The 27,358-nt window shown below is 37.3% G+C and overlaps 1 protein-coding gene across 4 annotated transcripts in view; it reads left to right on the top strand.

The window, feature by feature from the left end:
* Positions 1-3,118: 3,118 nt before the first annotated feature.
* LOC124157347 (band 4.1-like protein 5) overlaps positions 3,119-27,358 on the top strand; it is a 41,245-nt gene continuing 17,005 nt past the window's right edge. For 2 of the 4 annotated variants that reach the window (XM_046531993.1, XM_046531991.1), the window contains exons 1-13: positions 3,121-3,457; positions 3,573-3,677; positions 3,782-3,824; positions 4,312-4,332; positions 7,997-8,075; positions 8,451-8,548; positions 16,670-16,790; positions 20,180-20,267; positions 20,437-20,525; positions 23,135-23,236; positions 23,338-23,475; positions 24,195-24,604; positions 25,486-25,632. In XM_046531993.1, coding sequence (XP_046387949.1) covers positions 3,311-3,457; positions 3,573-3,677; positions 3,782-3,824; positions 4,312-4,332; positions 7,997-8,075; positions 8,451-8,548; positions 16,670-16,790; positions 20,180-20,267; positions 20,437-20,525; positions 23,135-23,236; positions 23,338-23,475; positions 24,195-24,604; positions 25,486-25,632 — 1,588 coding nt within the window. In that variant the 5' untranslated portion in view covers positions 3,121-3,310. Of the gene's footprint in view, positions 3,458-3,572; positions 3,678-3,781; positions 3,825-4,311; positions 4,333-7,996; positions 8,076-8,450; positions 8,549-16,669; positions 16,791-20,179; positions 20,268-20,436; positions 20,526-23,134; positions 23,237-23,337; positions 23,476-24,194; positions 24,605-25,485; positions 25,633-27,358 lie in introns of all 4 variants that reach the window. The other 2 variants (XM_046531994.1, XM_046531992.1) reach the window with 2 other exon arrangements.

Here is a 27,358-nt window from a genome sequence, read left to right as displayed (position 1 = left end):
ATTATCCAAATTAATTATTTCATAGCGAGGTCAGCAGTGAGCATATGAGATAGGAATGAAATTTTCGAGCGCTGAAAAAGTAAGGAATAGATTTTTTTTAATTCCGACTCCAATCTAGCCCCTCGGATGAAAATTTCTGGCTTCGTGCCTGGACCCTAGCGTATTTCAAGGGATAAAGTTTTTTTACGGGGGCTAATACAATATTTGTCACGCCATTTTCACTATTATAATTTTAATCACGATGCATTATGCTTATGCTCCACAAATAACTCCCCCGCGCCAAATTTTGCCCCTATCACGGTGTAGGATATACGGAATGTACGTACTCAATTTTGCACCTGTAATCTACCTAGAACTCTGCAACGAAAACAGGGTAAGGCCATATCTAAGGTTTCCTAGTAGGCACGAGGCCGACGACCTACAAAGAGCAGGAAGGGGCCTTATGTTTTTTTTTGTAATTGTTATTCTTGGCTATTACGGTTTTGAAAGGCTTTTTTCATATCTTTTTTCGGAAATTAATTTATTAGCACCGCAGAAACATTTTGGAATGCCAATTACCACCTCTGTTTCAGTACAGGCTTGTAGCTAAATACGGTCACCCATCAAAACAGAGGTTATTACGTCGTTTGGATATTTGATTTTTAAAGCAATTGGTAATCTGCAAGTATATCTTTACTGAGGTGGAACTGTGGTAGAGGAAATGGGAAATATCCCCTCTAGGTACAGTAGAAAACTTTTTACGGAGGCTGAAACTTGGAAAGAGAGCGTCACATATATATGACCCGACAGATTTACCCATAAGACTTAAGAAATTTACCCATACCCTTTTGCATGGGGAATGTAATTCCACAATTCAGAACTGCATTTTTTCTCACTCTGGCGTACAATTGCTCGAATGCTTGAAGGAAATTAGAATACGGACTATTTCGTCATCTCGTCTTCATGCATTCTTGCAATTCACCGCTATACACGACGTAATTTTAAATGCGCTCTGGCGCGTGCGTCTAATTGTTCATGTACATGCCTCATGTAAAACGGACTTCACAACCAGCCAGAGGCCCTACGTTAGGGAACAATTGCAGAATTTAAAGACAAATGCAACATTTTTCACTCACTGGAACTAATACCCTAATAATTAGCACCTTTTTGGGAGTTGCGTATTGCTTGCTCTACAAGAAGGATTTTTGGGAAATGATGCCTGGATCAGTGGCGGATACAGAAAAAACTCAAGGGGGGGGCGCAACATATCTTGAGTTGTCTTTACTTTTATCATAATAAGAGATGATCAAGTCACAGGCAAAGTATATAAAAATTTTATTTGAAAGTGATTATAAACATGTAAAAGACAATGCCATCTTATGATATAAAAAAGTTACAATTGTGGTTTTGCAATGTTCGGCAATACAGGCGGACCCGCAAGGGGGGGGCGCGCGCCCCCTGCGCCCCCCATCTGTATCCGCCACTGGCCTGGATCCGCCTTTGTGTTTCCAGAGCCCTCAAGAGTCGAATCTGGCGCCGGGAAAGAGCTTTTTCGTCTTTCGATACACTCCGTTCTTCCCAAAGTTGTCTGTGGACCTACTGTTTCTGGGCCTGTTTTGCGAAACCCCATTCCCCCTTTGTCCTATCGGCGAGCCACATTGGGAGAAACATTTAAAAATAGGAAAGTGACGCGTGCAACCACAGTATGTAAAACCTTAATCATTCTTTAGATATAATATGTTATTCCGTATTTTTAATGCCCCGACAAGCATGTCCGTAGCCAGTTTCCCTCCTCCGATTTATTTTTATTGCAATGGCTTTGTGGAAAAAGTATTAAACGATAAATTCGACTTACTCTGGAAGATAATGGCACAAGATGACCTTAAATAAATTTAATATGCCGTAGCTCAGGTATGCTCTTGGAGGCCGTGGGGCAGGTGATCATAGTTTGAGACCCTATTATACTCTCACCAGCAGTGGCGCAGCGAGAAGGGTTTGGGGGTTAAAATCCCCCCCGGAGTTCAGAGAAACTTTCAAGGTTAATCAATTTTTCTAAATTGGATTAATATTATCTATGGAATAGTGTAAGGATTGATAAAATGTCCACCAGAAAGCTGTAGAACTCACCATTTTTTACCATGTATCCTAAACATTTTCTGGGGAGGGCCCTCGCACCTCCCGCTTACTCTGGGGGGTATTCCATACCCCCCCCCCCCCCACATCCCCAGCATTAGCTGCGTCTAAAACCCCCCCTAAGCGTAATTCTTAGCTGCACCTCTGCCCTCCAGAATATGAAAGTCTTAATGATACAACATTGAATTTCATAAAATCTTTCTCTTCAAACCATGAATATCATTTCGTATTTGCACTTAATGGAGTCTCCCTAAAATTTGGAGGTCTGGGGCAGGACCCTGGCTCCCCCTTTATAGCCCCCAATCTGTCTTCCTTTTTCTATTATAAAAAATACATCCTTTGCTAGGTACCGCAATATTCATCTACTTTCTCCGTGGTGAGAGATCATTCATAATAGAGAGACAATTCATAACGTGGTTAACTATGCTACTGTTGAAATACTTTACCCCTAATTTTATACGCCAGATTGTTTGAATCATTCATAAAAATTGTTTGTTTTCGCTTTTTTTGGTTAGAAATTTTTTTATTATTATTTTATTTTAGTTTTTTTCATAAATCAGATTACGTCGTCGTTTTATTTCTTTCGGAATTGTGACATTGAATGTCACCGAAATAAAAATTGAAAAATTAATAAGAAGGTGCTAATATTGTATAATTTTTTCGTTTAAAATATCAACATTTATTCCTAAGATACAAAATTAAAATATGTCCGAAAATGATAGAGACTGACTTTTTTCATACTATTCCTAGATTTTCGCTCCTCCTCGTACCTAGGTTTTTTATGTATATTTATTTGTTCTCTAAGGTTTCGTCCACAGAGTCACGTGGCAAAAAGGTTGCATATAAAAATATCCATTTATTTTGGGAAAATTATTGAGTGTTGAATAATTCTGTTAAATGATTTTAAAATTCAATTCAAATTTTCTTATAGACTGAGCATTTCCTGCATTTGAAACTGTGACCGGATTCGAAGTGCTCCAAGGGTCAAGTGACGTAATGCGCAACGGTATGCGCATCGTATTTTTCATCTTGCTGGCCAACATCCATGTTTATGTTGTGTGCTGTGATGTCCATCTTAAGATTTAAATTATAAGTGTTTGTGGTGTACATGTTGAGATTGTATTTAAATCCGAGCTTCATAGAGCGTTATGGTTTGTGGGGACCAGAGTTTAAATAGAAAGCCTCGGATATTATCACGATGTTGCGCTTTCTTAGTCGTAGGAAAGGACGGGACCCGAAGTCAAGCCAAAGTAAAGCTGGCGCCCAGCGACTGATCCCCAATAAACATCTTATCCAGTGCAAAGTTATACTATTAGATGGAACAGATTTATCAGTTGACTTGTCGGTAAGTGTAAATCGCTTTCATTAGACGTTTTTATGATTTATATATATACGTCTTTGTTAGCTTACGATATCGGCTAGGCTTGTTTGGGCTTCAAAATTATTTTACTATGTTTCAGAAAAAGGCCGTTGGAAATGACTTATACGAGCAAGTATTTTATTCACTGGATCTCATCGAGAAAGACTATTTTGGGTTGCAGTATACTGATGCCAACAATGTCCAGGTATAATATGTTTAATAGTGCCTTTAATTCACATACGTTGTTGTTGACTTTCGAGTAGAGAGATTTATGCATCTAAATGCTTTTTTCCTTTTTTTACGTTACAGCATTGGCTTGATCCCACGAAAGCAATTAAAAAGCAAGTTAAAAGTAAGTACATCCTAATTCATTGGTGTATCACTTTAATATACTTTTATCGATATTCTTTGCCTTGAGAAAGATGTTAGTGCGTGGATTTGAAAAAATCTAACTGCAACTAGGTTTGCTTTAAGTTGGCTAATGTCTTGTGGAGTGGCAAGTGAAGATAGGATCTTGAATATAAATTCTTACCAGTAAGAGCTGTACATTAATTCGATCCGTTCCAGTGAAATTTATACCTTTAACTGTGAAAATAAGAGGGCGCAAGTTTTTTCTGCCCATGTTATCTATGTATCTGTTTATCACATTTTGGTCTTCAGTCTTACCCCGTGAGGGCCCATCAGATTGCTCACCCACTGTTTCGTTCTCCTTTTTTATAATTTTGAATTAAATATGAGCATTTTTTTCTATTGCTCACCCTAATGTCTCGTGAATTATTTTTTGGAGGTAATATGTTACTTATCTTATTACATCACACCTTATCTTTCTTTTGCTGTAGCAAAAGGAGGTGATTGCATGGGTGAGTTTGTTGTTGCATTCATCTTTGTGTGCTTCGTTGTGATTGTTTTTTTTTATATATATAGCTAGCGTATTCCTCTATGTTATGTACCTGCACCTCATCCCCAGTATCGCGTCCTGTATCTTTGAGAGCAAGTTTTTTTTAGAGCCTTTTCCCTAGGTGAGATGCACTAAAATATTGCTTTTCTCAATTTCTTGAACTCTGAAATGAATGGCACATAATTAAAGAAGGGAGCTGACAGAATGTCAAGGAAGCTATCATGATTAGACTCGAGAAGAATAGTATCAAGTGGATTACAACTTAAGCGTAACATTTAGACCAATCATTAAAAAAAAGAGAGAAAAAAATGGTAGGAAGTATTTGGCTACGGCTAATTTGGTCTAACCTGATACCTAATGCGATGTACATATTAGGAAAGGGAAACTTGGTCCAACCATTGACCCTAATGCTGATGACAGAGAAGTCATTGAAATGTTGGCAGCAGCCAAAATCTGGACCCTGTAGGAAAACTTGCTAAAAATTATCTTTGGATTTATTTAAAACTTCAATTAGTTGAATTTATAAGAGTACTTTCATGTTGATGTTTACGCTGATGAGCATATGCATTCATGCGGAAAAAGGATAAGGTCAGGATGCTGAAATGTTCTTCTGCAGTAACTGGTTGGCTGCCAAGTATTGAGTTGGTGTGGTGGGTTGAGTGGTGCGAATCCCAGCAGCGGCTGAGACTTTTCAGAGGCTGCCGAACCCTTGAAGAATAAGTGGGAGGCACTCCATCTATCAGATTCCGTCTGTCCCTGCTCTCCTTGGAACATTTCCTTAAGGACTGGGAATTTAACTTCAATTTCGTCAGTTAGGACTGAGCGTTTAAAGGAGTTTTAACCTAAATGACGTCGTTATATCAAAAGTGGTTTAGCATTTTTACTTTTTAATATATTTTTATAAAATTGGAAGTGTTTCACTCAATGGAGATTGTATTACTTTGTTTTTGTATGGTATTTGTTGAAACACGGCCCTTAATGCAGGGAAACCTTGCAGAATCCCTAGATCCACTGATTTTCTGCACTAAGTTTATTTGCATAACAAATTTGAGAAATCCATGTCTGATATTTCTTCTTCCCATACTCCACTATCACTTCTAGTGTGTGTTTCACCATTCCCCCTCCCAGCCTTGTTAAGTTATTTGGACTAAGCGCTCACTGAGTTGGCATTTATGTCTCGCAGTCCGTGTTGTCATCATTGGAAGATGCACTTCTTCCCTTCTCACATTTAGCCCAACCCTACGCTTTTTCCTTGATCTCAATGCACGTCATTTTAAGAAGATCATCCCTAAAAAAAAATTTTTTGCTACTTCTAAAATACATTCACAACTATCGAGTGCATTGATGATTCCTATGGCTCACTGAAAATCTTTCAAACTCTTGGAAGGGCATTCTATTCCATGTCACAGAGATGTCCGTTCCTAAGCTACCATTACTGTCACTCACTCCAGAATCACTATCAACATGGTAAACTAATTGTGCAGCTTTTCTTATAGTTAGTCTTCCACGAGTATCATAACCAATTTTACTATCTGAGCTCTTATATTTGTCCACCCAATCATCTGGCATGTCCACATGCATACATTAACCCAAATTTCCTTGTATATATCCTTCTCCATCATTCCACAAGATGCACCACCTCTAATTGCTGCCTTTACTCTAAATAAGGGCTTTTTACCTATTACTGAAGTATGAGTAATGAGGCTGATTTTTTCTAACGTTTTTATTCAAATAAAATTGCAATTTCATGTTGACTCCTTCAATGCAACTACATTAGGATATCACACAGTGCTGGAGCTCTGATACTAGAATAGCCTGTAGCTGTATGGTAATGGCAGTTTTAATGTTCTCTAATGCTCCAAAATGAATTCCCTTGAGGTGATTTTTCAGTCTTGGGAACAGAAAAAAGGGACATGGACTCAGGTCAGGTGAATGAGGAGGCTGAGGATCTGAAGAAATGTTTTTAGTGGCCTAAAATTGATTGATAGAAATTGCACTGTGACAAGGAGCATTGTCATGATGTAGCACTCACAGATTGCACAGATTTTTCTCCGGAATTCATTGGTCAATAATTGATGAACAGTTGAGTTGGTCAAATTAAAGTTTTCAGTGATCATCCAGACTGCCAAACCTGAACTCACAAGAAATTTTTGAAATCACTGTTACATTTTATCCCCATTCGTTTTATTTAGTTACTTTGCGATTTTTTTATTTTCATATCAATTTATGGATTATAAATTTAACTCCGAATTGTGCCTTACCACGTGAATTAGAGGACGTATATAATTACTTACGTGTGAATTTCCGAATAATGTGCTCATCATGTGCACCAATGCACACCTCTGCCTCGCATCAGTTAACCGATTGTGCATCTATTCATGAATCGTTCCCCGGTTTTTACGCGTGTGCCTCCATTTTCAATGTCTTTTTTCCATTTCTGAAGCACCGGTATTTTCCGGCTTCAACGCTTTTTATTCAAAATGTCATTTCCACTAGGCTTTCCCTCCATTAGATTTTCTCTACAGCCCACTCACTGTCTTCCCAACAAACCTCGATCCTTACAACATAATGGGTCATTCCTCGTCAAATCATGTCAGGTAGTGTGCTCACTTGATAAAAGCAGTGGCCTAGCGATCCTAGTGGCCTAGGATCCAGGAAATGCTATTATTTTTAAGCATTGTAACTGTAGACTATGTACGGAGAAAGTGCTAGGGATTTGGGTATAATGCAGAATAGGGGAATAGGCAAGCATGTAGCAACTTTCACTTTGAAGGAAATTATTGGATTATGAAGAGTGATCTTCTGAAAACGGGCAGTTTTTAACTTGGGGATTTCAGAAGTGGCAACTTTATATATGTGCTCTCATCCTCCATTTTTTTATTAAGATAATGAGTCATGCCTAGTTCTTTCCTTGTTTGTTTCATTATCAATGTATTAATGTTCCCAATGACCCCTTACTCCTATCATATCCAGTGACCCCAACCATCATGTCTTTTGACTCCCTTCTCTAAGTTATCATTTAAACATAATGATGAATTTTGATGTTTTTTTAATTAAATAGGGTTGAGATTTTTTTTCCACATGATTTATAAAATAGGAGAAATCTGTTGAATGGGGTGGAACTGAAACAAGTGGGGACATGAGTTTAATGTATACCATAAATACCTCCATTTCTAAATTATAAAAACTGAAACTTTACTGCCATGACTTATTGTAATTTTATTCAACACATCGACTGTTGAGTATTCATATTGAAGAGTCTTTAGCCATCTAACCTGTGGCATCAGTCAATGTGTGGAGTCACTTGAAATGTATCTGGTGAAATGTAAATTTTACAAGGAAAAAGTGATTAAAAAGTCAAACAAATTGATATCCATACCATTTTGAAGCCATTGCCTAAGAAAATATGTATTGCAACATTTCTAGGTTGTATCCCACGTAGAAAAACCCCTCCCAAATACCTATTTACTATTGACCACTTGTGGCTACGGCTTTCTCTTCAGTGGTATTTCTAGTTTTAGTAGTAAGTTACACAAGTTTAATTGTGGCAATGTTTCATATAATACTTGAAAATTATGCCTGAAATAATGTTTTGTATTTTAATTATTGAATCTATTTTTTTTTAGTTGGACCACCATATACATTCCGCCTCAAAGTTAAATTTTATTCTTCTGAGCCAAATAATCTTCGGGAAGAGTTGACAAGGTACAAAAAGTTATCCCTGATCTTTCATTATTAAGCTTAGTTGTTTCACTGTTCGTATTTTGACCATTGAAAAAATGCCATTCAGTTTAACAATATTTTATTTTAATAAGCTTTTGATTTTCAAGAAGTTATTGGTAGAGAATGAAACTCTGCCAACCTTAATAGCTCTTAAGAAGCCAAGTCTTCTCTTTTTAATTTATAATTTTTAAATACACATTACTGCTCTTATTTCCATTGTTTCAATGACAACTACACTGGAATTCTTTTTTTTGTCATCCATTGTTATAGTAACTTGATTGCACTAATTCTTTCATTAGCATAAATGTGATATCTCACTATTTGTTTCTCAGTTAATAAGTTGGCTTTTTTTTTCAGGTACCAGTTTTTCCTCCAGTTGAAGCAAGACATACTTGATGGAAAGCTGGAATGTCCTCTACCAACTGCTATAGAGCTTTCTGCTTTGTCTCTTCAATGTAATTATTTTTTCCTTCTCTATTTTATTTATAGCATAATGCAATCTATATTCTTCAAGGAATGAAAATGTTTTCAAAATAAGCGTTAAATGGTGTTTTTGTGGTTTCCATGAAAATTTATTGACCTGGCTACTGCAAATTCATAAGGAGATAGTGTATTTTTGTAGTTTCAATTTAGTAATATACTAAATACTTTGATTAGCATTTATGGAGTGGCTTACACATCTGCTCTAGTTGACATTCTCAAGTATGACGTGATCCTTGAAGCTTAGAGACTAAGCCTATGCTTCTAGTTTGTGTGTATTGAGCTGTGTACTGTTGATTAACCCTTCAGCTGCCATAGCTAGAAAAAATGTCTTCCTCTCCGTGAGGGAAGTTGTTGCGTAGGTCAGAGCCTTTCTGTTTGATAGGGGCTGAGCAGGTGAAAGGCCTTAGTGAACCCCTTTCGTCACTTATCTTGAGAGCCCACTGTGAGAACCCTACCCACTAAAGGTTGGATTAGTGGAAAAACAAATATAGTATGATGTTTTTTTTGTAATTTTCTGTTTAAATTGATACCAAAGAAATATTACCCATATTGGTTACAACTCTTCTACACATCTAATTTCTCGCATCCAGTTTCCAGAATGTATTTAGGGGATAATGGAAGGACAGTATTGGACCTCAAGGCAATGGATGCAATCACTAACAATCGTAGGAATGACTAGTTTGCAAAAGAAGGGAGGGTTGTCCATCGTCCCATTTATGACAAATAGTTGAGCCATGTAGATAAGAAGTGCTTGTGAGAGAAGGTAAGAAGAGATGGTCATACATCTTGTACCCATTTCTCATAGTCACTGGTACACTTGTACAAATATGTTTCCCACAGCTGAAGGGTTAAAAAGAGTAAATTTTCAAATCTGTCTTCTTACTAGAATTTTTAGAGTTTGAGTTTGATTGACTAGATTGATATTCATTGGTTTTTTTTAGGAGTATTATTTTAGGACCTTTGGTGTGCATTTTAAATGCTAATGTGTAAGGGTTTCCGGATTCATGCATTCATTCTGACTCAACTCTGTAATCAGCAGTCCATCAGTGTCTCAAGATTTTATTAAATTTTGTGTTAGGGCAAAATGTTTCTTCAAATAAATTCAACTGATCCAGGTGAGATGAAGTGGAAGTGCAACATATTAAAGTAAAATATAATGGAGAACTTGCATGAATTTTTTTTATTTCATAGGTGGACAGAAAATTATTTTCTGAATACAACAAAGAAAACCGCATGTTAATCTGAGTTTTCCTTCGCGAGATATTTAATGATAAATATAACGAATTTTAAAGCGCGGGAAAAACTCCCTCACCCCCCAAGCCACTGCCGACGAAGCCTCGATGACGTCAAAGGTGCCTAAACATCACGCGAAGCTATTGTTGTGATTGTTTGTAATAGTTGCCAGCAGTTGTGAGAGCTTCGTTTGTTAGAGGTGTTGATTATTTTATATTTAAAGATAAATATCCGACGATAGAGGCTTGGAAGCCCTCGTATTTTGCATTATTTATAATATTAATATCTGAGTAAGGGCATAAAATATAAACCTGGAGCAGTTAAACCAAAAATTTGATAATACCTAAATAACATCGTTGTAGGAGTCTGAGCCACGGCCATTGGAAGAGGGATACGTTAATTGTAAGTTGATGTTATCGACGGCATATCATTCATTTAAGTATGTAATTAGAATGATTTTGACGTTTACTAATGTCCGCTTAGCTTTTATACACAATAACTTCATCCGTTTATTCGTAGGTACCGGAGAATTCGTCGTTTAGGATAGTCTGTACTTGTATTATGGGGAGAATTCCAGTCAATGCAACTTTTGCTCGCTGATTGGAGACATCTAGGAACATTTTTGTGCCAAAATAGTGTTATTTTCAACGTGACATCTCCCGTTAAGCTACTGCCAATAATCACAGTGCCAGTGGTTGTAATGCACAAAGTTTGACAAGGTTGAAAAATATCGGCCAATATTATTGAAATAGGTTGTAGCTTGTGTGTGTGTCGGCAGGGGAACCGATTCGCGATCTCACATTTGGATTGTGTGCAGACTGTTTTGCTGTGAATTCGTACCGTAGGACGGTTTCTTTTACAACTCGATTTGCCGCCGACGTATAGCAATAATTTGTCTTAACAAATTCCATGAGGGTCGTGGCATCAATTTTTGGTGTCCTAAAAAAAGGCTGGTGTCCTAACACTCCATGCCACACGCCTTTTAGGCGGCTTGCGGGGTATTATGTAGACGTAGATGAATTTCAGGTGTATTATTCGAACGAGTGGCAACGTTATCATCCATTTTTCTGATAACCAAAACGCACGAAGTGAAATGCTTGTACTTCATCATCCCGATGCCGCATTATTAATATCCCAAGTAATAATCTAGGCACAATAGCAATAGGAAAACTTGCCCAAGAATAACAGAACAAAATAAAGTGACGATGAGCGGCTAAATACTCCCTCAAAACAAATTTTACACCATGCGCTCAGCGTATTTCCCTACTCCCTACGGTTGTTTAGGCACCTATGACGTCACGCCTGGCCTCGGCAACGCTCGGGTGTCTTCGCGCAGTGGTCAGCTCAGAGAAATTTTTCTCGATTTTAAATGCAATTTTTTTATTTCTTTTGATGTTGAATGGAGAAACTGAAGGTATTTTTGCGAGCTAATCTATCTTTTTGACTTATACAAAATAGTTTTTAGAGCAATCTACGACCCATGCAAGTTCCTCATTACACTTTTCCACAATCATTTCAACGTGTAGAATGTGTTTCATCTCATGGAGCCATCATCTACACTGTACAAGACATCACTGTACATGAGTACGTCACATTAGTAAACTTGAGGAAGAGATGGGGGAGGATATGAGAAGTTTGAGACCCCTTCCTTTGACCGATCTTCTACCTCATTAATATGCCCCATTGGTGGGGACCATCACTTTACGGCTTAATAAGAGAAACTACATACAGTGGAACCTCATTAAAGTGAGTACGGGCTATTGTGAGACCCCTGCCATTACGAGAGATAGCCGAGGCACCGTCAATTGATCCAAAGATTAGCATGCAAAAAAAATTGCTTTTACGAGGCCCATGTGGTGTTGGTATTCGCTATAGCGACAGTTTCCATAGCCAGAAAACCTTCACTAAGAGTCCCTGATCTCTGTAATTGCTGGCGATTTATTTGAAATGAGTTAATATTGAGTGCTCAGTCTCAAATTCATGTAGTAGACTGTTGTTTGATAAAAAAGTAGTTCGTTTTGGTGAAAATGTTATGGCATTTACATTCGTGAACGCTCGATCTTCTTTTGTTCCTCGGGTGGCAGAATGTAGTCAGCAGCATACCCGCACGTCCGTGAGTGGCGTGAATAGTGTGTGTTTTAAGGTAGATACCATGGCCAAAAATCGCTAAACACGTCTAAGCAAGAAGACAAAAATAAAGGAGTAATACGAGAGTGGCGTAATTAATTTATCATCGTATTTGCTCTTCACCATAAAAAAAAGTGCCTGAGGAATGCAGATTATGATGAGTTAGGAGCTTTGTTCAGGCGGTTTAGCCCACTTCAATCTACGGGAACTACTGAAAAAGGGGCTATGCTTAAGGCTAAAGCAGAGTATTTCAGTGATAGATTGAGAATCGAGAACTTCAAGTGTTCGGAAGGTTGGTTATACTAATTTAAAACTCGAAAGCTCATAATGGCTGGTGATCCCTGCAGTGTAAACCCGACGCTGTTGAAGAAAGGACTCCGATCCTAGCGGAATATCTCAAGAAGTATTCCCCGGGTGATATAACATAGACGAAACGGAACTATTTTACAATCTACTCCCCAACAAAACACTTGCAGTATGAGGTATTTCTTGCAATGATGCTTCTAGAGCCAGGTAGTGTGCCTTAGCGATGGCATATGTGAAGAGCTGATGATGCACTTTTATTTTATTTAATTAAAAAATATATACATTCCTTTATGAGTTATGTATGCTATAAATCTCTATTGTCACAGATGAAGGGATATTTTCTCAGGATATTTGGTTTCTCCTTGCTAGCAATTCGAATTCATTTGCTATCTCGTGAGAACTTCGAAAGATGGACTGAAAATAATTGAAGAAAATCCGGAGGAGAAGCGCGTGTATTTTGCAAAACCCCTCGGATTCTCTGCTAGCACTTGATGGTAGGAGTGGGGGTAAAGCGAGCTACCTGATGAAAATAAGAAGTTGTATGAAGCCGAGTATCATATGGGTGTGCTGCTGAAATGGCGTTTGGTAGATAAGAATGTATGCATCAGACAGAAATCCATCATAGCAGTGTAAATGCCAAGACGGCATGCAATCATTTTTTCGCGAGATGGTGTGTCCCCTTAGAATATTTGAAAGAGATGTTTGTTGAATCAACAATATGCCCAATTGTTTCCATAAAATTGAAATATTCCATTAATCAGCTAAATTCCTGTTTGAATGCTTTAAAGTAAATCATGATCACTCGTCAAAATTTTGTGTTTCCTGCTGCATAGGCGACCAAGTTAAACATTCCCGCATTCATTCGTTTATAGTATTCGAATATTAGAGCAATGCTTTAATATTCGTAATCGATATTCGAGTTCGAGAAATCTGCTATTCAACCCATCTCTAATTAGTACATATTTTCATGCAAAAACTATCTATAGTTAGGCATTAAATAATTAGATTATTAGTGTTGTGGCTTGTTTTTTGTTAATGTAGAATGTATTTAACAACGTTGCTCAAGTATACAGTGGGGTTAGCATTACTGAATAGATGAACTTAAGTTTTGTTTTTATGACATTGAGAGAAATTCTCTGCAGATATAACTTTCCATTCTTACAGTACAGTTAAACTTCGATTTTACGCACTTTGATTTTACATCAAGTCCCGTTTTTACGCAGCGACTCTCAAATCCGGCCGGAAAGCATAGGGAATTGCAACGGTGAAACTTCGATTTTACATCTTTTCTTGATTTTACGCAGTTTTTCGATTTTGCGCAGCATAACCCAAGCCCCAAAGAGGCCGCTAATCTTGATTTTACGCAGTTGTCTTTTGACTTGTTTTGAAAATCCCGACTGGAGCAATATGAAGTTAGGTTATTTATTCGTCTCAATGAGTTGCAAAAATGAATATAGGAACGATTGAAATTACTTCGCTCTGTTGAGCGAGAAACTAAAAACATCGCGAATGTAATTATTGCTTCACCCTGCGCCCTCTCAGTAATATTTCAGGTTCCTTTACGAACACGAATATCGCTCTCAGTTCAAATTTGCCGTAGAAGGATATCAAAACCTAAAACATATGGCAATCGCAGTGTATGCAAAACTACTTTTGATTTAGACAGATGATCGCCGGAGATATTAACATTATCACCTTTCGTTTATTATTCAACTTATTAATCGAAGCTGTTTATAACATATTTATTGTAATTACAGTAGATGGTCGTTAATCCGTAAATATGAACTACGGAATATCAATCCCTAACAGAAGGTTTTCTAGAATTTTGCCAACGCTATGTTTTCCGTCGCCCCAGCGAAATATAACGGCGAAATGAGTCGTTAAAAATCCTCCCATGCCAAAATTTTGGCTTCCAAGGTGATCCATAAAAGATAGTCGTAATTCTAGTATGGAGGTAAGTCGATGGTGATTCTAAACTATGGTAAAAGTAGCATGCGTTGTCTCATTCTGCTGGCTAACCCCACATCTGTGTGACGAATGGAGGGGAGGGAAAGTTACTCGCGTGGCGCACTTATCACAGCTGACTCAACTTGTATCTCATTATCTGTGGGTATAAATGAAACATGGTTGGAACTTGAATAGCTATTAGCTGAACTCTGCTAGGTGGCAAGCATTTATTTTTAACGGAATGGGAGTTAATGCCTCGGAGAATACCTAACTCGCGTCGTCAATCGTCATGTAATCATTGAAGTCAAATTCAAGACGTGAGTGATAAGGCAGTCCCTTTAAACTCAGGAATGGTTTAGCACCATTAAATCGAAATACAAAAAGTGTCCGGTATTGTTATCAGATATGGGGAAGCAAAATATTACGTGAAGATGAGTCACACGGCTGGCTTTTCAGTCGAAGGTCCCGGCGCTGAATTTGCGGAAGAATGCCGACAGAGAAGCTATACCCGGTACATTCTATCTACTAATGCAAAAATTTCATGGGAAAAATGCTTTTTTAATGCGTAAAAATTATAAAGAGGGAACTGTTCCGGACTATTAATCATTTTTTTATTCATCGCTGGCGGCATGACGGTAGTTGCGCGGTTATTTAAGTAGCTCACTTAAAAAAAGTGATCTAAACACCGAAAAAAATCTGAATTTCCGAATATCCCAGGTCCTGTGTGCTCCATATTATCTATGGTATGCTATTTGGAAGAAGGTAACCGACAGCTGGGGTCATTACCGCCATGAAGTAAGGGTTGGGGGCATAGGAACCCTATGTTGGCATTAACCAGGTTGTAATGATAGGCTTCAAAGGGACCAGGTCTTAATTTCCCATCTGCTGGACAGAGTGGTGCACTGGAAGTGCCCTCCACATTACTCTCAAGTCGGGATAGGGCCATCTCTGATAAGTTTCTGCTACTGCCAGGACTTGAACCCAGGCCCACAAGGTGTAAAGCCTTCGTGATGTATTAGCAAAATTTTGCTTCCTGTTAATGGGGTTTATTTGAATGACTATCCTCAGATATCTCATTTCTTCAATCTCCAATCTTTGTCTGCAGGTGGTTAAACGGATTTCCTGAAAACTGCTTTTAATGAGATTATTTTCGAAAATTAGCTTCTCTGCAAGCATTTAGTATCACCATTCCGAAATTTCTCCTGGGTAACAGAAGTAATCTTAGTGCCAGAAATGCTAGCAATTCAACCATGGGAAACATTGTTCAGGAATGCAACGTTGTTTCTCTTAAGGTTATACATCATCTGTGGTGTTGCTTGTGAGTAAATAAGATTATTAGGCTTCATTTCCTTGCCTCCAAATGAGTAATTGAATCCAGGAAATATATATCTAACACGATTGAAAAGGATTTCATGCTCCTTCACCATGAATCCTCACATATGAGACTTTTTCTGGTTCCGGTTCTGGCTTAAATCCAGTGGGGGCTGGTGGTAATTTATCTAGGGTGTGCATTAGAGCAGATATAGGATGATTTAATTATATTATGTTAATTCTAATCCAGGAGCATCATGTTTCGCCGTAATAGAATACATAGCAAGCAAAACATATCACTGGTACATTCTAACCTTAAAATTGCATGAACAGAAATAATATTAGCATGCATGAAAATAATTATTCTCAACACACCTTTACAAGTGACTGTAGTTGAAATTCATTCTCTTTTCCTTACACCCAATGAGGAAGTAGTGTAGAAAACGGCCATACAGATGGCTCTGTAGACGGACTAGGATCCTGGGCGCAGGTAGTGTAGGTGGCGGCTACACCACTACACTACCGGCGAGTCAGTCACCAAAAATATGCGCGTGCGCACTCTCATCGTATTGAGTCTACTCCCATCATTTGAACAGCACATACCCGCTTACCTCGTCCCGCCAGAGCACCCTCAAGCGATCGCATAGACCGAAAATGCTCCCAGCGTGATGCCACAGGATCACACACTTGTAGAGCGGTGAATTCGAAAAGGAGATAGCTGTAGCGTTCGGAGGCTCATGTTTCTTGCATATGCAGACAGTACTTTTATCCTTCTCGTTGCAAAGGAATAGTTTTCTTTTATAATTTATTCATCTTTGGGTGTGCACTTGCTAACATGCGTATACGCACTCGCCGCCACTGCTTAAATCAGAACTACACAAAAGTGTATGACTAAGCATTCTAAAAATAATGAGCTAGTGTTATCCTGAAAACTATACTCCTCCTCAATACCAACACTTGATTTTACACACTTGGATTTTACATGGTGCCCATATTTCGGTCCCTCCAACTGCGTAAAATCAAAGTTTTACTGTATGTGTTTCATATTAATTTTGCTAAAATAAAATTTGCTTATGTACATTTCATCTGCTACAGGGTAATATTTTTAATGACGTGAAATTAAGTAGTGTAGAAAAAGATGTGATCCAATTAATTTCTTCAATTTCCAGCTGAATTGGGAGATTATGAAGAGGGCGTGCACACTCCTGCTCTGATATCAGAGTTTAGGTTTGTTCCTAATCAAACAGAAGATATGGAGTTGGCAGTTTTGGAAGAATACCCTAAACTCAGGTATGCTTTAATTTGAGGTTTTAATGCTAATCATTTTCAGTGAATAATTAAGGAAATTCTAAAATCGAAGACATTGCCTGGGGAGGCCATCAATTCAGAAATTTGTAGGAGAGTAAATTTGTTAAGTTCTTAGAAAATTGGCTGGTATTTGTCTCTATTTTAAAACTCTACTCTGCATTGTTTTAAGTCAAGACTACAGTATAACAATAAAGATACTGAATGTGTCCATTCATGAGGCCCTCATTTTTACACCAATATTTTCTATAATGCCTCATGTTGGCTAAACATTTGCAATAATTCCTTTGAGTGAAAGAAGGAGCAGAATCACTCTCTTACCACTCTTGAGTCAGTCAAAGAATATGCCAAATTGGATCTGCCATAGTGAATTTGTTAAAAGGTGTGGAGAGGAATATTTTGCTCATTAAAATACCCTATTGATTATTCAATATTGTTGAAGTCAACTCAACGTAAAAATATCATTACTTATTATCACCTTCCAAAATAACTTTAATCCAAAATAACTACTCAAATTTACAAGTGTCATCAGGTATTTCTGAAAAATGTGTTATTTTGAGGCTACCAATGTTAGCAAGATTTCATTTCATTCTTGTTTGTATACTGAAATATTTTGGTGGTTGATCCTTGGATAAATTAAATGTGTAAATTATAAACAAGTTGGGTTAAACAATGAGGGTTTTCTATAAAAAGCTCTTCCAATCTATTTTCAAACTTAACACTTGGTATGTGCTCCACTTAAATTGCAATATCTGCTATCATTGCCCCTTAGAATCTACTCAGCGCAACTGAATTCTATTATGTCTAGAAAGATTATCTTTTCAAGTGCATTAGAAAGTCACGTTGCAATCGAATATGAGTGGAATGTAATATTTCTCCTTATCAATGTCCCAAATGTTATTCTTTGTACCTGCTTGTGATCAAGATGTACCAAGAAAGTAATCCAATTCTTCATGGGCTAAGGTTGCATCAATCCAACCATATGGTAATATGAAATGAGATGCTGTAAGGTAACCATATCCATTCTCCTTTGATACACTGTTTTGCAATATTTTAAGTGTATATGTGCATTTTTAAATTGCACTAATATTTCTGCATAAATGAGAATTTTCTAGACTAGGAATGTGCTGTGGAGGTCAGCTTGTTTGCATGTCATGTAAAACCTATTATTTCATTTCAAATGTCTCATAAATTATGATCAATTACATAGAATTGGAGTAATTTGCAACTAAATCAGTTTCAAACTTTTGTGCCTTATTAACAAGAATAGTGCATGCACTATTGGTCCTCTAAACGATAAGTAGCTGGACAGATATCTGAAGCTTGGTAGGTTATTGTCAGTTAATAAAATGTAGGTTGTATGTTATGAATTAGTCAACAGTAATTTTGATGAAATCTTTCTTCGTCATGTGATTGATTGATAGGAATCATTAATTCTTATGTTTTTGATTTTGAATAAAAAGATTTTGCTTGGTGAATTTTCACAGTGGGTAGACGGAATATGGGACTTTCTAGTACCAATCTTGCCCAATAAAGATAAATTATTATTATTATTTATTGTGTAGGATAATTTTACTTATGTTTTATGTTGAAAACTTTATGCTGTTCTTAGGAATTTGAAAATATGTATGTTGTGCTTAAGCAAACATGTAGTGTAGACAAACATGTATGTGTTGCTGAAATGTATGTTTAGATTTATGAAAATGGTTTTATTATTACAAAAATTCGTTTTTAACAGATTGATTTTGTTTAGTGCTAAGTTAATAGCGCAGCATTACTTAAGATTTAATTTTTATTCGGTTTTGGGCATTGTATTGTTAATTTTTATTGCCAGTGCTTCAGAAAAAGGTTATCTTTTCTTAAAAAGTATAGCATGCTAAAGGTCCTCTTATAAGTCACTTCATTCATTTGACAAAGTTGTAACTGTAATCTTTTTAGTTTAGAGGAATTAGCTTGAACTCTTGCTATTGTTTTATCTATCACACAATTATGTCAATTCTGCTACTATTATATTAATAGTGCCTTTTTATCTGCTAGTACATATAGGAAATTCCTGTTTGAATCCTTTAAAGGAAATCAAACTGTTAAGTTCCTTCAAGAATGAAGAGTGGTTGCTCTTCAAAATATTTCAGCGGCTACTTTTATTATAAACTATTGGAAACCACAATTCTCTGAACTTTTAAGGACCTCTTAATTTCAGTCATCATTTGAGCCTATGTTTGTGCCATTCAGTTTATGAATATATTTAGATGAGGCATTTAATTTCTGATGCCTAAATTAGTAATCATTATTCCATCAGTTTGTTTATACTATGATAGCAATCACTAGAATGTTGCTTTCTATATTTATCAGCTTCATTCAGTTCATGCAGGTCTTATAGTTAATCCATCACAGTTAATCAATATCCACTTACATTTCAAAGGCTGTTAATTATGATATCACCGCCTCTAGGCATGCTGCCCTCAAAATTATTTGCATTTCCTCTTCTTGATCAGTCTACCATTGTGATTCACATTCATTGTGCTTTCTTGTCACGTAAAAGAATTTCATAATGCATTTCTGCTGTGGTTTGAATATAATTAGTTCTTGTTTAACTGATACTTTGGTCAGTTCTCTTGTAAATTTGCTTTGTTGACTTGATGCTGCTTCGTCTTGCAGATTTAATGAGTTCTAGAAATGTTAATTTCATGTCTAGCATTTGAATTTTATTTGTTATTTTTAATTACTTGGCCCAATAGTTTGGCTGTGTTAAAATTCTACTGACTCTATTTTAAGCATTTCAGCTTCTTAGTCATTGAAATTTTTTCATTTGTTTTTTTGTAGTGAATGTCAGTTCACTGTGAATATTCTGCATCATTTAAATTAAAAGTTGAACTAAATATGCGGATATAATATCTAAGTAGGGGTGAATGTGATTTAAGTTTGTATTGCTATCCATGCATATTATTAGATTTTGATGTTATGAAACAAAGTTTTATGATTTGTAATATGTAGAACCAAAGGCATGTAAATCTGCTGCTGTAGCAACTTAGAAGCATGACAGGAATATGCTGATATGTCCTTCTGGAGGTTTGAGTCTCATTTCAAAGGCATACTTTCCCATTAAAATGACTGAATTTTCTGCTTTTTAAAGTAAAACTCCTGTGGTCCTTTTTGTTTATTACATTAGTGTGCCATTAAATCCCAACTGTCCAAGTATTAAAGCCACCCTGTGAAGGTTGCACATTTTAAAATCTTGGTGTCTTAATCCATGGCTGCCATGGACTTGGCTTTTTTTTTGGAAAATATTAAAAGATTTGCTCCTTTAATGTCCCCTGCCAGATGCAGATAACATTTAAAGAATCTGATAACAGAATTGTTTTAATTTCTTTTAGGGGCCAGACACCTGCTCAGGCAGAATTAAGTTATCTCAACAAGGTGAAGTGGTTGGACATGTATGGAGTTGATATGCACACAGTTTTGGTAAGTGAGGTTTTCTCCGTGTTATTAAAAGTATCATCGTGAACATGTACATATATTCATCGCTCTTTCCTCTTTAAGTGAATTTGAGTCAACTTATACCTATTATTTATTTTAAATTGGTGTATATCAGATGCAATGTTTCTAAATATCAAATCATGTCAACTTTCAGGGTAAAGATGGCTGTGAGTACTCCCTGGGCCTAACACCGACTGGAATTCTTGTGTTTGAGGGAATACAGAAGATAGGATTATTTTTTTGGTATGAAAGAGGAGTTTCTTTATTATGAATTAAAAATTAGGGTATACAATATCTGAACTTTTTGAATTGGGCTTTTTAATGTACAACAGATTCCTGACTATCCGGATGTGTTTTATCCAGGTTGCGGAATATCCGTGCATGATTTTCTATCTCGCTCAATTTTTTCCGCAATCTTTATAAAAAAAATAAAAACGGATGCAAAACGTTCAGAATTACTGCATTAATGCTAGGATACATGGGGCTTATTATTCCCGTTAGAATCCCCTTCGTGAAACGGAAGTGATCACGTGCTAGCCACATTAATGGGAGCACCGTGTTCCTGTTTTCTAAGCCTCGCTGTGTGCGACCGCACTCCGTGATCACAGATACATGTCCTGCAGCAGTTGCAACCCAGGCAACTTTTGCGTGACACAACTACGTGGTGTGATGCCTGACAATGTAGTTTCCGACGTCGAGCAGTGGTTTTGAAGCATTCCTGCAAACCATTTTTCTGTATCCGTTACCACACAGCCATGGATGTGTGGTTTTGAAACCAGGTCTTACATTAATTGAATAAATAATAATCAATTGAATAATAAATATACAGTACACTCCCGATTATCCGGGCTAATGATGGGGAGAGATTACGCGAATAATCGGAAAACACAGATAACCCAAACTTTCACTTTGATGTCTTGTAATGGTCATAATTTACGTAAAACAAACATATTATTTATGCAGTTATTCTGTTATTTTAGAGTGCTTCCTGGACTCATTGAGAGCTTTCTTTGCCAGTTTGCGATCATTTTAGCGGCGATATTACGGTTGTACTCGTACTATTAATGCTCCATGTAAGTACTGATTTGTGAATGAAAAACTTTGCTGTTTCTACAATTTGGAACTTTATTTTCCAGACTAGTTTCGATACACTGTATCATATTCATAGCACTAGCAGTACAAGTAACGTCGTTGTGGGTTATATACCAAAGAGGGGAAGAGTGGAAGGGGTTGGGAGGGGAAAGGGGTGGAGTAGAGGAGATGTCTGTAGAGCGCTACATTGTTGCGCTTCACGTAATATGGAAAGCCCCAGGAAGGGGGAGGGGGGAGAGGAAAGGGAAAGGAAGCGTACGTAGGGAAGGCGGCGTGGGTTAGCGTCATGGGGATTTTTCGGGTGCAAAATTGGGATGTCCAGGAGGGGGGAGTGGACCCACGCCGCCTTCCCTAAGTACGCTTCCTTTCCCTTTCCTCTTCCCTCCCCCCCCCCTTCCTAGGGCTTTCCATATTACGCGAGGTGCAACACTGTAGCGCTCTACAGACATCTCCTCTACTCCACCCCTTTCCCCTCCCCACCCCTTCCACTCTTCCCCTCTTTGGTATATAACCTACAACAACGCTACTTGTACTGCTAGTCCTATGAATATGATACAGTGTATCGAAACTAGTCAGGAAAATAAAGTTGCAAATTGTAGAAACAGCAAAGTTTTTCATTCATAAATCAGTAAGATGGATTTCTACAACGTGAAGGCCTCTACTATTCAGTGCATCAAGTTTGCTCCATGTAAGACCTGGTTTCGAAACCACACATCCATGGCTGTATGATCACAGTTACAGAAAAGTGGTTTGCATGAATGCTTCAAAACCACTGCTCGACGTCGGAAACTACACTGTCAGGCATCACTCCACATACTCGCGTCTCGCACAAGTTGGCCGGGTCGCAACTACTGTCCGCCGTGTATCCATGGTCAAGGAGCACAGTCGCACACCGCGAGGCTTGGAAAACAGGAACATGGTGCTCCCATGAATGCAGCTAGTGCGTGATCGCTTCCATTGTACGAAGGGGATTTTTACGGAAATAATAAGCCCGGTGTATCCTGGCATTAATGCCGTTATTCCGATGATTTTGCATCCGATTTTTTTTTTTTTAATAAAGATCGTGGAAAAAATTGAGTGAGAGTGAAAATCATGCACGGATAATCCGCAACCGGGAGAAACCGCAGCTGGATAATCGGGAGTCTGCTGTATATTAGTAAATGTTGTTGACTCTCTAATGAACTTTAACTCATGGAGGTCGAACCTTCACATATAAGATGTTGGTGATTTTTTAAAAAAGGTGTCTTATATGCCATCAAATATTGCTACTCTTCATGAGGCTATGTACAACCCAACGTCACAGCTTTAAAACTATTTAAAATGAATTACCAGAAAAATAATCATGATTTAATTGAATCTGGTAAGGCCTAATGGTGCAAAATCTCATGAGCTGTGACCATATTTATTCTGTTGGTACTGAATGGAAATATGCGGTGTAATTGTTTTAAAATTTAGATCACTTTGTACCATTTGCAACTATCAAAGGAAATCGTTTATTTGAGTTATTAATACCAAAAGGCTATTTTCTGCAATATTGACTTAACACACTGGCTGCAAAGCACTTTTGTTGCTGAAATCTGTTCTTCCACTAATGATGGATTATGTATAGCTGAATCTCTTTTTTTGTTAATGTCAATATAGTGGTGATTGATAAGCAAGACAAAGTCACATACTATTCCAAACCCATTAAAAAAAAACTTCTGGGTTGTTCACCCTATAAAGAACTTGTAAGAGCATGGATTTTGTATATTCACTTTCAGGCCTAAAATAGGGAAATTGGACTTTAAGAAAAAGAAACTGACATTGGTAGTTGTGGAAGATGATGACCAAGGCAGGGAGCAGGAACATACATTTGTTTTTAGGTGAGTGTATTGTTTTAGAATATAGCATTTCTTCAGTTCAAGCATTGTGATTCTACATGAAGCAAACAAAAAATCTTCTTTTTCCATCTCTGAAATTTCAGAATGCATAATGAAAAGGCAACTAAACACCTTTGGAAGTGTGCAGTGGAGCACCATGCCTTCTTTCGCTTACGTGCCCCAGTTAAAGGGCCATCTGCACGGCAAAACTTCTTCAGGATGGGGTCCCGATTCCGATACAGGTTTGTTAATTCCATTTTCATGTATGTTAATTCAGATAAAGGTTTTGGTCAAATGAGTTTTAATAACTCGGCATCTGTTGCATTTTACCTTTCCAGTGTTATGGAAAGTAAATTAAATAGTATGCAGCACACACATTTGTCTGCGTATTAATGAAAATAAATCTTTGCACAAATTGAACGAACAGGAATTGAGATTCAATGCTTCCTTGGAGCTATTGCTTTATGCATTATATGTTTGCTTGACTTAGCACCTGTTGCTTGAATTATGTGTGATTACCGATTAGTCTAAGGTTGTATTCTTCAAGGTGTTTCATAGGGTTGTCATTTTTGAGACAAAATAGTCACAAGATTATGTTTCAAAATATATGGCCAGTTAATCAGCCTTTGAAGTCCATTTTGTATCTAAATATTGTTTTATGTATAGGACTATAAATAGAAATAGCATTCTATACATCTTTAGGACTCACATTATTAACAACTTGTGAGCTACTAATTTGTGACTTCATATGAGTGAAATAGCTGTTTAAATTTTCAGTTGCCATTTTTTATGGGTGTAAACCTGTTTATCTTCCACCAAGGAAAAAATATTTTCAAATTTCATATGTCAGTGACAAATTAGGCTTCCACCTCCCGTTATGACGTTAATTAATGAATTTTGAACTTAGGCATATGGAAAGTATGAAATCTGTTACTTTCTAACAAAACCCTTTCAATTTCAGTGGGAAAACCGAATTTCAAACAACTCAAACAAATAGAGCTAGAAGGACTGTGCAGTTTGAGCGACGCCCTAGTCAGCGCTATGCAAGGAGACAGTCACACGTACTCAGAGAGCGTCAGAGACAAAGTAACCAACCCACAGTAACCACAACTGCTGTGACAACGACAGTGACTGCGCCCTCGCCAGAAGAAGATCGTGATGGTGGGGAAAGCATTGGAGGCACCAGTCTTGGTGGAAGCAGCAGCGTTGCAAGTTCAGCCCCTCGTCCGGATAATCCAGAATCTAATTCAACTCCAGCAGCACGAGCGGCATCTCCCTCACCTACTCCCTTAAGGCTGGAAACAACATTAGGGCCTCATACAGGTCACTCAAAAACCACCAATGCTCTTCCAGGAAATGCTCCTTCGCCATGTAAGTTTTCCATCTTTATATTTGTTGTTGGGAATGCTATATATACCATCGTATAAGACAACTTTTAACTCAGGAAAATCTTCTCAAGAGTCAGGAGTTGTCATAAACCCAATTCACGTTGTCACTGTGTTCACTAAACTAAAAACATAAAATAGTTCAGATTACAATGTCCCTCGTTTTCATTTCCATTTTCTGTTTGAGACATATCATCAGTTTATTCTAAGGCAAGTAATTTTTAGTTCACTAACATGTAAGAATTCCACCAGATTATTCGCAAAAAAAGCTATTATCATTTTGTATTTTGTGTACTAAAAAGGAATACTCGCTACAAACAGTAAAAAATAGGGTTTTTTTTAAGAAAGAACATGCACGACCTATATTTGTTTCTGGCCCTTCATAGATCATCTCTTAAGGCCCTATTTGTTGCTTAGCCCATAAGAATTCTTTGCTTATGGATAATTTTCTAGTGTCTGGTCATTCTATCGTGGTTGGTTTTTGTTTATTTAATATGCCCATAGACTGGTGTAGACAGATTTAACCTTTGACAACTTAGGCTTTTGAATGAAGTGCTACATAGTTTGTGCAGAAACTGCAAATAGTACAGTTAGTGGAGCTGGCATTATTATTGTGAAGGAATATTAAAAGCTTTTGGGCTATGTCACCAATTGTCGTGTCAATTTTTGGGTGGCCCCAACGTTTCCTGACCGATGGTGGTTGCTTTTTCAAGGGAATCTCTAACTAACTTTAACTGTAACTCCAATTTTAACTTACTGGAATAATAATGTTTTATCTTCAGAGATAAAAATAAGTTGTTTTTAGACACCTCACCTGTTTATACAAAATATTTGACCTTATTATTTTCATAATTCTCAAATTTGCAGCTGGAACATCTGTTAAAGGGAGCGCTGAGGAAAGGCTAGATTCATTGCTGAAAAGCCTAGCCAAGGAAAGCATAGGTGGTGTGAATGTGGAAGATTCAAAGAATGACATTGCATCTGCTTCTGGAAATGCACTGAATAAGACAGAAGGTCTGTACTTTTTCTTTCATTGTTGTGGTTTTTGTTGGCATGCTATTGTTCAAACTACTTTGAAATCGCTTGCTTGTTGTATGCTTCTAGTTGAAACAAAACAAACTGCATTTTAACGAATTACCTATAGAAACAGTAGACTGTGTATGCTGGAAATTTTTAAGAATAATGTGTTCTTATGATTTGAAGAATTCAGTGGGCTAGTGGTATACATTCAGAAGAATCCATTTTCTGATTTTGATTGTTGGCAGATCATTTTAGTGTAGTAAAACCTCTTTATAATGAATCTACTAAAATTAAAGTATTACACAAACATCCATGTGACAAAGCCATGGCCCTGGTCCTCTGCCATGACTAAAATATCCAGCAAAGGAAATAATTGTTTTCATTCTTTCTTTCGAGTAATTTTAAACCTTGTTTTCTTGCATCTTATTCAGCTGGGCAATAGCTTTTCTCATCGACTTACTGGTTCCCTTTAGATCACTGAAGTTAAACGAAATAGGGCCCAGGCTAATGTGACATATGCTAACTATTCATGCCTTTATTAAGGTGCTCTTGTCTTTGGTTGTCAGGCTGGCTAATTTCTAGTTAGGCGCAATAGATCAAGAATGGTGTGCGTTCAAGAAAACCTGTTGAAGGTTTAAGTGATTTAAATTTAAAATTACTATATTTAATAGAATATATTCAAGTTCTACCCACTCCACCTTGAAATAGAGGCTATGAGAGACTGCCATGACAGAAGACCATGTGCAAGCCAGCATCCTATTTTTCATACGTTTAAATTCCCAAGTGCCAACTTAACATGTTCAGACAATAATTAATGACTGTCTTGGACAGCCATGATTATGATGGGATGTTATGTTGTATTTTTGGGAGAAAATCACTTGAAGAAAGTTTACTCTCATGCATTTGCCATTCATATTAGGTAATTGTTATGAACAAGCTCCTAATGGCTATGGGTGAAACCATGGATTTTCAGCTTTCATAGCATTTAGCATTAAACAAGACAAGCATGTATAAGCCTTGGTAAAATTTACATGGGATTAAGGAACTGTAAATGGGTAGGAGGTGTAGTGATGTGTTTGCTGGACCAGAAACACATCCCTGTTCACTGAAACACTATAGCTGTTCATATTGATTATTGGAACAGTTCTTCATTGGAACATTGGAGCAGTTAGAAACTTCTTTATGTGGAAATCATTTTAGTTTGGCACTGCTTTTCCAAATCTAGCATGAAAATAAAATAAGAGAGGTACTTGGTGGAAATAAATAACATAGAAAATAGTTTTCGGGTGCACAATAAAAGATTTCAGTCCAAATGAGGCCATAATTTGAATGCAGTGTGTAACTTAATCTCTCTTCTAGGCTTCGAGCTTGTGTACTATGCTCTGATACTCATTGAGTTGGCTTTCAGGATACAGTAGGTCCTTAACATGCAGACAAGATGCCTTCTGAGGCCTTGTTCGTTAGTTGAAAAACCTAAGCAAGGCAAGAAAAAGTGTATTTATCCTGCACAGTGCAACACTGCATTACAATTTTGGGTTAACTTGTGGATGGTGACTGGCTGATCTTGCTGCGTGTGCAATGTAGCTGGTGCCAAAAAGATTTCCCTGCCTCAGAGAACAAAAATGCACGGATGCTGAACAGTTCCTGGCTTCACCACAGTTTAATTGATACTTCGTTTAGGCTATGCTTGAAAAGCAAATTCCTTTACACCACACCACAT

The sequence above is a fragment of the Ischnura elegans genome, chromosome 4 (genome assembly GCF_921293095.1).
Source record: "Ischnura elegans chromosome 4, ioIscEleg1.1, whole genome shotgun sequence".
Taxonomy (NCBI): domain Eukaryota; kingdom Metazoa; phylum Arthropoda; class Insecta; order Odonata; family Coenagrionidae; genus Ischnura; species Ischnura elegans.
Note: the sequence above shows the minus strand (reverse complement) of the source record. Positions and strands in the feature narration are given on the sequence as shown.